Genomic DNA, 12,000 nt, shown 5'->3' on the forward strand with positions numbered 1-12,000 from the left:
GGTCTTTTTGTAGCTGTATGGTGTGGTGTTTTACACTTAGTTTTTGCCAGGAGCCCAGCAGAGCCAGTGGTGCTCCTTGAGCAAAGGGCAAGTCTGGGTACCAGTGGCAGGTGTACTGAAGCTTTGCTTTATGAAGAGATGTTTCACAAAGCTCATAAAAAGCAGCTTCTGGTGGTATCAGCATTTCTGTGGTGGCTCTAGAGGGCCAGCTGAGTGGGTAGATGTTCCAAATAGTGCTTCTGGTTTGATTTTCACTGAACCATTTCTTAGAGTTTGGCTTCCACCCTTGCAAAACCCAGCAGCTTCTCAGCTTGGTGCCGCGTGTGTTGCGGGTTTGCTTCTTGTTTTGCAGAGTCTGTCCCAGTTTTCATGTTTTATCTCTTAAAAAGATTCTACCAGGGGCAATTAACAAGAAGTTGTAGATAATGAGTAGCTGCTATTGTAAAGCAGGTATTTTGGGATGTAGGCAAAGCTAAAGATAACTAGAAGCACAGTGACTATCTCAAGGCAGTGAGAAATATTTTCATGTCTGTATAACAAAATAAATGTCACCAGTGGTGTTTATGTAGTGGGGAAGGTTAAAAAACCCCAACTGATTGCTAGTAACAGTATTGAGGGGTAAGAAGTTTCCTGTGTTTGGAGAGGAGCTGGATGATGTCCTCTCCCATATGAGGATGTGGAAATGCCTCCCCTTGCGCTGGTTGTGGGGGAGGGCGTTAAACACAAGATAACAGGCAGAAGGCTTTGAAATTGGAGCAAGATAGGGACTTGTTTGTTTAAAACCAACTGGCAAAGCAGCTTTCTGACTCCTGGCTGCCGATGGGTAATAAATCCGGGAGGACCAAAGGAGCTCCTGAAGTTTGGGAAAACATAAATGTTGTGGAAGTGGCTTAAAATAGCATGGGAGCAGGTGACCAACAGGCAGAGCCTGACCTCCGGCCAGAGCAGGATCGGGGGAGCTGCTGCATCCCTACATCAATGTCACATTAAAGAAGGCACATGCTCTGTGGTCCATGCGCTCTGATGGAAAGCGGATTATGTGCAGAAAGCCTTCAGATGGTGGTTTTTAATGAGAATCCTGTACTGGCTGCCAAAAGGAACACCTGGATACCTGGATCCTGGCTGCGTTCCCTGCTGTTGACTGAATGCTGTTCCTCCCAGGAGGCAGAAGAGGCTCTGCTTCGGGAACAGGAGGTGTTGGGTGCCACTGGGCAAAGTGGTTTCCTTTGCCCTGTGCAGGGTCTGGCCTATCCTTCATGCTCAGCTTGGGTGCCTCACCACTGCTGGTAGCTGGTGGCTCTGAGTGAGGAGCACCCTCCTGAGCTGTGTTGGTTGTGCCTGGTCTGTGCTGTCCATGTAGCCGGTCCATGTCCTCTTGCTGTGCTAAGGTGGCAGGGTCTTGGTTTCCATTTGCTGATCAGAACCGTGCGAACAAGTTGATTTATAAAGTGCCACCTGATACCTCTCAAAATAGGTACCGGTGGGAACGTGATCCGTGCAGTCCTTAAACACAGGGCCATGGAATAGTGCTCCAGCCACGCTCTAGGCTCAGCATGGGACAAACTCAGTTCCTGGTATGCCCATGAAGAAGCTGGTAGAAGTGGTAGTAAAATCCGACCAGAGCTGTCCCACTGCTGAGTGGAGACTTGATCTCAGGAGTGGTGACTTGGGAGAAAACATTAAGTAACTTAGTGCTGGAATTTGGCTTCACTGAGGAGGTTTATTTGGGACAGGAGAAGACTTCGGGATACTGCAGAGCAGGTTATCAAGGAGACAGAAACAGGCTCTTCACTGAGATGTGTAGCAGGAGAGTTGGCTGTGATCAACTGAGGTAACAGGAGGTTCTGCCTTGGCATAACAGGGGTGAAGTTTTCCCTCTGCAGACAGGCAATGAAGAGGTTGTCCAGAGAGGTGGGGGAGCCTCTCATCTTGGAGGCTTTTAATACCCAGCTAGACAAAGTCCTGCCCAGGCTCTGGAGTTGGTGCTAGCCCTGCTCAGAGCGGGAGGTGGGATTAGGTGCTCTCCTGAGGCTCTCCTCTAGCCCCAATAACTGTGCTGCTCAGTAACCTGATCTCCTCCTGAATGCAGTTTGGTTCTGGTGGAGCCCCTTGAGAGCAGGGAGGGAGGAAGGTGGTTTAGATTGAGTGCTCTTAATACTCCATCTGTCATCTGTGTGGTTAACATGTCATATATATGGTTGCTATGTGAGACTCTCGCAGTGGAAGATTGTAGGTCTTGAGAGGCCTATTGCTAACTTGTAGTTGATGTGTTTTAAGGGTAGTGTGAAAAAGAAAAAAGTAGGCAACCTCCTGACGAAAAGAAAAGCTGGAGAGAGATGCCAGTGTAAGGGACAGAGTGAAAACATCAGTGTGCCACATGCTCTCTGGTGCCTGTTCGGGTGGGATGAAGCTTTGGTGAGGGACAGTGACCACTGCTGCTTGGGAGAGGAGAAAAGAGGGACTTTGAACTCTTTGCTTGCACATCTGTTCTGCCACTTCTTCATACAGAAACAGTGGGACCGGAGCCTGGAGGCTGCCCCTCAGTTGAGGGGATGTGTATTTTGGAGGCCTTGCTGGAGTCCAGGAGGCTCTGTCCTGTCCTGCCCCTGCTGCTGGGGTTTGGCTCCTGGGGGATGATGTGCACCCATGTCCTGTGTAGTGCTGCAGCCTATCTGCCGTGGTGGGAAGTGCCTCCAGGCTGCTCAGTGGGGATAAGCACAGAGCCCTGCCTGGGGTCAGTGGGGAAGGGTAGTGATGGATTTTAATTACCTGAGCTAAGAACTAGCCATGGTTAGTACAAGTGAATTTGCATTTCCTTGTCTTTGACTTTGCCTTTCTAATGGTTACTATTTTTGGCCTGATTACTTTGATGGATTAAATCGCATTGTTCAGTTATCCCTTAAGTCTGGTTTTAGGACAAAAGTGCTCTGTGCACTTTCATAATCCAAGGACATCCCACTCCTGTGGGACTGCCTCTGACCCAGCTCTGTGGTGTCCCTGTCTCCACCCCAAGTGCCACTCTATATTGTCACGGTCCTTTGCCAAGCCCCTTGTGTTGTTCTTTTGTATCTCTTGTAGTGACAGGTCTCCTAATACCACCTCAAAGGTGCTTATTCCCGTCTCACTTTTCCAATAGCTGTGACTTCTTGCATGCATCTTGATTAACCCAACTCACCTAAAATCTGGTTGCTTTTACCTGTCCAGCCATGTTGCTGCTCCAGGCATCACTTTGCGGTGTCATTGTGCCTGCCCTATGTCACCCATCACGTTCCTAACATTGCCAAGGCTCTTTCTGACCATCCCTATTGGCACCTATATCCAACCTCCTGTTGGAGCCTCATGCCAGGATCCTGCTGGGCCTCCCCAGCTGCCCTCTTACTGCCCAGTGTGTTGATTTCTGGTGTCACTGCTTGCACTCGCTTTGTCCAGGTGCCACCCATGTGTCATGCAGAGACCTCTCCGCTGGTTGATGGAGTCTGGGCATGGCCACAGAGGCCACACTCAGGGTTCACCTAAGGGAAGACTTGTGGCCGCCTTCTCACAGGGCTCCTGCACAATATGACACAGCTATTCTGATACTGGTCCCATCCATGCACCAAAACCTTGTAAGAAGTGACCAGAATCCTTTCTGTAAAGCTGATTTTTATCAGCATGTTCTGTTTGATCCAGACTGGAGCTACAAGGGCTTTGTGTGCTCCAGAGGAAGGTGGCTGGGCTTGGGGTATCTCAGATTGATTCTGAGGCAGACACATGTTCTACTATTGCTTCAGAGCCAGAAAAGTGGAAGTCATACCAGGCTTCAGATGCTGCCCCAATGAGTAACTTTGCTGTTTCCTCCTTGAATTCCTTTAGGAATGATACCATTTAATCCTCCTGACCATTCCTACACCTCTTCTGAGGATACTTTGAATTAGGTTAGATCCTCCTGTAACACATACAGAGCGCATCATACACACAGCTCTGAGTCCTCATCATGACCGTGGAGTTCCTTGGCCTGGCGCTGGGCATCTGTAATGGGATTCCTGCAGCAGAGCCTGAGGTCCCACTCCGAGGTAATGATCTGCAAAGGAACCAGTTAAAACAGCTGCCTGTTTCACTCGGGATCTAGTGAGGCTTGCAAACTTGCCAGACCTCCGTAATGGATCTCTGGAGGGAGAACAGTGCCTGGAGGAGCTCCAAGTCCCACCTTCTTCATGCACATCACTAAAGAATAGCTCCCTCCTGCGCCCACTGGGCTGCTGCTCTCAGACTCCATGCGTGGGGACAGCACTGGGTGCCAGTGAGCTGCTGCTCCTGAGATGGGCTAGCTCTTTAGAGGGGGTATATTGGGGAAAACTGCCCCTTTTTTGCATTTCTGTTTTTCAGGGTGTAGCTGTTTTTTTCCACCCTCACAATGGTTGTAAGAGGGGTTTATTCTCCTGCAGGCAGCTGTTAGCAATTAGCAACTTGAGCCATTCAGCCTGAGAACAGTTTAACGCTTTCTTGCCTCTCTGAGGATGTTGCTATTCCTGGTTTTGCTGGTCTGGGGCTTGTGCTGGGGTTGTGGCACTTTGTGTGTACATGTGGGCAAGAGGGGAAGAAAGGCCTGGGTACAGTGTGGGGCTCACAGAACTGAAACTGTCAAGTCATTTACCCAGGAAGATGGTTTCCAAGCCATTTGTGCAGAGGCTTGTATTTAGTAGTGTATTCCAATGTGTTCCACCACTGGGAAGTGTGCCGTTTGGGAATCCAATGTACTACTGCCTGAGATTTGGACTCGGCAGAAATCAGCATCAGAAGGTCTTCAAACGGTGATTTCTGGCAGTGTGAGCTCCTGAGTGGAGCTGAAGCTCCTCTGGATGGTGAGATGGGTGAAAATCACTCTTGGTGACCTTGTTCAAGAGCACAAGAGCTGCTGTGGAGCTCCAGGAGATGAGAAATTACCCTGTTTGCTCCCAGTGTGCAGCATCTCCAGGGATTCCCAAACAGTGGTCCAGGGCTGGGAACCAGGTGTGGTGGGAAGAGCAAACCCAGTACAAGCTGCTGCGGTCCCCACGCAGGGCTGAACTGCTGGAAGCAGTCTGTCACTGCCACATGCCAAGGTGAGGCTTTCTCCCCAAACTGTGGTCACCAGGGAATGATGAGGCTGGTCCAGGCCAGTTGTTAAGGTTCCTCTGTCATGAGGAGATACAAACATGTCCAGGGAGGATGCTCATCTTGGACGCTCTTTAGACAGGAGTCAAGTTCAAAGCCAGCTTTTGTAGGCACAGAGTTGCAGACAGATGGTCTAGAGCCAGCTTTGAAGCTTTCCTTTTCTCTTCTGGAGCCCAGGCTGGCCGTTATGGCCCCATCTTCCAGTTTTGGCTTGCAGCTCCCTCAAGCCACACTATTTTTGTGAGCTCCTGAGCTTCATTTACCCACCGAGTCCTGAGAAACCCCTGGTTCACAGCAGGGCAGGGTGGCACAGGCAACTGTGCCCATCCCTTTCCTCCCGTGCTGGCTGCTGGCTCAGTGGCAGGAGCTGATGTGGTGCTTGGGCATTTCTGTGACTTTCCTTGTCTCTCCACCCCATTCCTTCTTCCCTCCTGTTGTGTTTTACATTGATTGCTGTGTTGAAGTGGTTAAATCATAGAATCCCAGCCTGGTTTGGGTTGGAAGGGACCTTAAAGCTCCTCCAGCCCCAACCCCTGCCACGGGCAGGGACACCTTCCACTGGAGCAGCTTGCTCCAAGCCCCTGTGTCCAACCTGGCCTTGAACACTGCCAGGGATGGGGCAGCCACAGCTTCTCTGGGCACCCTGTGCCAGCGCCTCAGCACCCTCACAGGAAGGATTTTTCCCTGGGTGCTATGCCTTGCTGTGGCAGTGCAGTGGGTGTCATTTAGAACATGGCATGAGCATTGCCTAAAGCTGGGCACTTAAGTTCTGGTGTTTGGTCTCTTCCTGGTCAGATGGGGTAATGGTTCTGTTTGGGTTGCAGTTGTTACATTGCTGTGACTTTGGCCATTGTCATGACTTCTGTCATGTTGACAGGATGAGACACACTCAGCCCAGCTAATCTTTTGTCAAAGACAAACTCCTCATGCTAAGTCTCAGCTTGGTACCTTTCACTTAGGGCTGATGAGCTGTGCACTGATGGCAGGGATGGGGACTCCTTCATCCCTGTGCTCTGCTGCAGGTATCTGCCTCCCAGCTCTAGATCCTTCTGTGCTGGGCTTTTGGATCAAATGGAATGCCAGGGCATTTGAACACTTCCAATGCTATCCGGGGTTGCTCCCGTTTCTTGTTTCCTTTCACAGTGGTTTCTGGTCCTCACCCAGCCATGTACAATCTGTTTCAATGCTCTCTAGCCACTCTTTCCCTTAACCCTGAGTAGGTTACAGAGGGGGAAACCCCAGGGTGCTTTGGTTCGAGCTACCCCTGTGTCTTCATGGGTTTCTGCTCCTCTCCCCTTTTGCCAGGCTCTGTTTTAGGCTCTGCTTCTCCCAGGAAGGCCCTCAGTTGTTTTTCAGGCTCAGAGCCATCTCTCGTGATGGAATCCAGCAGGGACAATGGCCAGTAGTGTATCCTTAGGAAAGAGAATAAAAGCAGGGCAAGCTTCAGTGATTCTCACCCTGATTTAGCCCCTCAGCAGTCTGGGGGGGGCGGGGGGTCCTGAGCCAAAGGTTTTACCATTGGGTTTAAGAAGCTGTGCTGTGCCTTTCTGTTGTGAATCTATCCGACTGTTTTGGTATCCAGGGCAACTCAGGGCTCCGACTTGCACAGTTTAATTCTGTTGGGTGGAAAAAAATACAGCCTTTTGTTAGAAACCTCTGAGCTAATGGCATCTGATGCTCTTGCACGCATGTATGCACTGGCATCGCGATGGGCCCTTTCATATCCTCTCTTCCTTTACTAACAAAACCTAATACTCAGTTTTGCCTTTTTACTACTACTCTGAGGATTCTTGAGCAAACACCCCCTGGCCCTGGCAACTTTCTCATTTATTGCTTTGTTTTCTGCCTGACGTTTCCCTAGGAGACAGAGCCTCTAACCTGCCTTCTGTAAAGCTCCCCTCCAGGATGGGAGCCTCCCGAGGCTCTTTGCAGTGAATGTGGACACAAAGCATTCACATACTGCTGAGATGACCTTGTGTTCCTTTAGGTGTTATCGTGGCTTTCCACTGGAATTGCCAGAGTTTAAGCCCTCTGCTATTTTCCTTGTTTCCAAACAGGAAATGAAGTGTGCTTGCATGTGGGAGTGCACATGCTCTTGTGGCAGCAGTGTGGACGTGTAGGGAGAGAGTATTTTCACCCTGTTTTAGACATTTATCTTGCAGTTGTATGATAAGCTCCAGAGTGCCCACTTGGCTCCTTGGAGTAGAGAGCTGGTGCTGATAGAGATGTGCATTGGGTGGATGAGCCCTGGTTGGACTGTCCAGGTTCACTGTAGATGCAGCTTCAGTGCTTGTTAATGTAATGAGGGTGAAGAATTGATGGGGACAGATTACCTTACACTGGGACTTGGTTAAAAGCGGTTGAGAGTATGCCTGCATGGTAGTTGTAGGAGCTGAGCTTCTGAAAGCCAGTTTCCATGAATAGCTTTAGAGATAGTGTATGTAACTGGGCAGTCCTTGGTTCTTCACTAAGCCTCTGATGAGGGCATGGCTCAGAGTAGGGCTGAGGTCAAGACCCTCTTGAAGGCATGGAAGATTGCCCAACCCATCACAAGGCAAGGACAGTAGAGCCAGCCTGCAGGACAGGGGAGTCCTGTCTGTGGAGGGCTCTCTCATCGTGTCTCTTTGCTTTGTTTTTCAGAGATGTAGATGGCAGCTGCTGTGTTTGAAGGACTCGCACCCATCTGACCCTGCTCAGCACCTCCGATCGCTACCATGATCTTCTGCATGCTGCTGCTGGCCTCCCTGCCTGAGCCAGCGGGCGCCGAAGTCAACCCTGGTAGGGAGCTGCCAGGCTGGGAGAGGACTCTCATCTCCCACCTTTCATGTGCTCGTCCTCAGCCTTTCTTTGCCTCTCATGGTGAATGTAATGAATGCGTGTAAATAAAATCACTCACGTAGTGCCTGAGTGTCCTCCCCTGCACTGCTGTGCTGGAATGGGACACCTCTCCTGTCAGCCCCAGGAGGGCTCATGCACATGGGTATACTGCCCACCCAGAGGGTCTGTGCTCTCTGCAGCTTGGGCTCTGGTTGTCCCTTCATCGCTGACCGTTTGGCCTGCAGAGCAAACCTGGCTCTAGACTGGCTCGGAGATGCTGTGGAAAGCAAATTGCCAGCTAGCAAAGCACAAGCCACAGCACTCCCAGCCAGTAAGAGGGGTTCTGGAGAGAGAAGTGTGGAAGGAAAGGTAGAAAACCCTACTTGGCACAAAGCTAGAGTGGAGACAGGGATATGAGCCTATGAGTCCCTGTGGAAGGCCTGACCTCTTACCCTACAGCACTTGGCAAGTTAGAATCATGATGGAGATGAGTAAGGTAATGGTCTGCAATATACTGCAAAAATCCCCATAATGAGGTGGTTTGAGCTGGAGACAGTCTGTGAAAACATGAGTGTAATCCTTTTCCAGCTTGGCTGAAGGTGTGTTGAGGCAGCAGTGCTACCCTGAAGGCCTTCCTTTGCTCTGCTGGGGCTGGCTGTCTTTGTTTGGAGGCCTTTAACTGTGTCTGGCCCTGACCCTGCTCTGGCCTGTGGATCTTTGTAGAGATTTGAGGTTGTGCTGCAGCCAGCCAGAAGTGAAGTGAGGCCTGTGGGAGACTCAGCAAGGTCTGTGCTCCCCCCTTACACAGCCCTTCCCTGCACTGTACACCCCACACAGTCCAACTTTGAACTGGGGTTACTCTCTCCTTTTGATGGTTAAAATGTAGTGGAAGAAGAAAGAAGCCAGCAGCCAGAGAGTCAGTCACATGCAGATTCCTTTTGATGGTGGGAACTACTGAAGGTGCAGCACAAAGGTGCAGGAATAGCTTCCCCCCACCAGATCCTGGGAGGTGGATGGGATCTGAGCACAGTGCTGTGGTCCCACACTTTGGCAGTCATCTTTTCCACCAAGGAAGCAGCATGTAGCTTTGCTCACTCGTTTCTTCAAGCAGCTCTGCTTGTTCAGCCCTCTCTGCCCCCAGGGGCTGCATGTGTTCTCTTCCCAACTGAAATCCATCACACCTGTGGTCTGGATGATGCTCCCTGGCTGTGATGCCCTGCTGGGATTATCTTGACCTCCTGCTCTGCTCCAGGAGTGGTCTGAAGCATGTTCTGCATTGCCTTCTACACCAAAGAGGCTGCTTTGTGGGTGATTTCAGACCTATGTAGGAAGGATTCTGTGGAGTCCTTTTGCCTAGCATCAGCTGTTTGACCTCACTAACAGAGGTGAGCTGTGACACTTCTCTGAGCCTCAGTGTATGCTCTCTGCATGGCAGGTGAGTGTGTCCCTCAGCGCGTAGTAGAGGGTAAGGGATATCTGAGCAGGAGTCCTGGTGGCACCTAAACAGAACCCAAGAGTGGTTTTGGATGAGAAGATGTGCATCTTGGTGAGAGCCTCGTGCTGCTTACTTTGGTGAGAGCCACAGCCACCTGTAGAGTGCATCCTTTCTTGGTGCCAGGGACGCTCTGGCTTCCATCTGCCATCCCTGGGTCTGTGGACAAAGGAGTTTTGTTAAGGATTGCTATAAGGCCGAGTCCCCTGGAGTCCCTCCCAGTTAGCCAGCTCTCCAGCTGGTGTTGCTGTATGGTGTGCACTTGACCTTTAAATAATGCGACCAGACAGGACTCCCACTGCAGAAACACACAAGCCCCTTTCTGCTTTCAGACAACTCCACCCTTTTGGAAGACCTTCAGGTGTTTACCCATGGTTCAACAACTAGAACTGTATTGGCTACCCAGCAATAAACCAGGTTGTACTGGTGGGACAGGGAAGACTGAAGACAGTGGAGGCTACTTTGGTTACTAAGCTTCCTTCAGTGTCAGAGCAGGATTAGAGCTCTCGGCTGGCTTTCAGCCTGCACACTCATCATGCCTGATCCCAGCCAGATACGAGTTGCTTCCCAGTGAGTTCTTCTGTAAACAGGCCTCTTAAGAAATCTCAGATGTATGAATGAATGTTCTGGGTAAGACCAGAGGCCCATCCAGCCTGGTGTCCTGACTCCAGCAGGGTCCCATCCCTGCTGGCTTGGGAAGGATACACACATGGGCAGGCACACAGCATTACTCTACCCCATGCGTGCTCTGGGCTTCTGCACTCTGCTGGGCAGGATCTTTTTGGGCTACCCCTTGTGTGTTGGCTTGTGGCAGTGTGTGTCTGGGTGATTTTTGTGCCATGTGCACCTTTGGCATTCAGAGCGCTCAGTAGGTGAAGGATGCATATGTTGGGTTTGAACTCTGCTACCTGATCTCTTGATGCTTTCTGCCTCTGGTATTTTTAGAGGCAGTGAGTAATTGTTTATGATATAAATATCTTTGTCATGCTTCACTTTTCTCTTTTGTAACGATGAGCCTGCTGATCTTTCCTTACCTCATCTGTGCTGCCTTCTCTGCCTTTTGATGGGAGAAGAAAGAAGTAAGAGCTCTATTCTGTATCTGACCAACATCTGACCATGAATATAACTGGTGGTGTAATGGCGTTTACTAGTTTGTTTTGTCTGTATTCCCATAATTTGATTTTTCTACTATATGCTGGTATCATCAGCAAACGCTGTCACCTCACCACTGTCTCCTTTACAAGATGATTTAGGAATATGAAGAATGTCACACATTCACTGAGACTGTGCCTGACAATGCAAACAGTTTTACACTGAAATGTGTCAGGCACTTATTTGGCCCGTGGTGACTTGTTCTCTGTGGTGAGTTTGATGCCTCTGTCTTGTCTGGTAGTAGCTGAGCCTGGAGAACAGCTTGGTCTGGGTTTGCCACAAGGGAGGCAGTCCTGAGGTAGAGAAATGAGGAGCACGGCCACGGCAGTGCCCTGGCTGGGGGCAGGCAGTGAGGATGCAGCAGCAGGTGTGCCATGGAGTAACTGAAGCACATGTGGCACTTTCTTGTGTCCCTGCAGATAGGGGCTGAGCTGGGGCTGTTGGGCTGCTATGAAGGCAAGGAGCTTGAGAAGTCCCTTTCCGTCTTTCCTGGACATGCCCTTGATGGTGTTTTGGTCTTTTAATTGTTTCATCATTTAATCCCGTATAACTTTCTTTATAATCTGCTGTTGATGTCAGTCTGACAAAAATATCTTGCTTGCCTGGTTTGAATCCTGAGCCTTAATGAATGCATTAAGATCCTGAGTTCTCTGAAGCATCTTTAGTATTCCAAGACATGTTTAAAAGCTCGTGTCAGGGGAGAGAACTTTGCCAGCGTGGATCTGTGAGCTCTGTCTGCACTGGCTTTGGTGTATTGAGCTGTATGGAGCTTGTAGAGCTCCATGGCTCGAACCAGTTGTGTGTGTACTCCCCAGAGGCACCAAGTCTGAGCATGTTCTCGTGCCTGGAGAGAGATGCCTGCTCCAGTTGAGGCTGGGAACAGACTGGAATGGAGCAGTGTGCATGGCCAGGTCTTGTGCTCAAATGTAAGCTACAATCTGCAGTGACACAACAGAGCAGATATTTCCCTAAGGTTCTAGTCATTTAGAATAATGGCAGATTAACTTCTCACTTGTAACTGGCCTGATGAAGATGATAATTGCTCCTATTTGAATGCAAGTCAAGCAACCAGTTTGTTCCAGAAGAAGAAAACTCTTTAACAAATGATTCCATTTTATGTCTCCTCATTATTGATAACTTTTCATTGTAAAGTAGGTCCACGCAACCAGTACCATAGCATGGCTTTGGATTTCCTGTTAAAGGGTTTCTTTGTAAAGCTTTTGCCCTGTCAGGACTCTGCTGAATGATGCTGTGAGTGCATTTCACGACTTATAATTTCAGTTTATAGTAATTATAAAGTACTTAATCCTTTTTATTTGCATTCTCTATTTTATCATTCCCATGTTTATTCTCTAGGCATAATAGCCTTTTAATTAAACTTGTCTGGTGATGTGGAAGGAATTGGT

At 49.6% G+C, this 12,000-nt stretch overlaps 1 protein-coding gene across 4 annotated transcripts in view; it reads left to right on the forward strand.

The window, feature by feature from the left end:
* Window positions 1-12,000, forward strand: part of LOC133283189 (discoidin domain-containing receptor 2-like) — a 59,454-nt gene that overhangs the window by 18,718 nt on the left and 28,736 nt on the right. For all 4 annotated transcript variants that reach the window (XM_061479756.1, XM_061479755.1, XM_061479757.1 and 1 more), the window contains exon 2: window positions 7,774-7,911. In XM_061479756.1, the coding sequence (XP_061335740.1) occupies window positions 7,848-7,911 (64 nt within the window). In that variant the 5' untranslated portion in view covers window positions 7,774-7,847. The remainder of the gene's footprint in view (window positions 1-7,773; window positions 7,912-12,000) is intronic.

Source organism: Pezoporus flaviventris, unplaced genomic scaffold (assembly GCF_033815535.1).
Source record: "Pezoporus flaviventris isolate CSIRO_AGI_PZ_B2104156 unplaced genomic scaffold, CSIRO_AGI_Pfla_v1 ptg000154l, whole genome shotgun sequence".
NCBI lineage: Eukaryota > Metazoa > Chordata > Aves > Psittaciformes > Psittacidae > Pezoporus > Pezoporus flaviventris.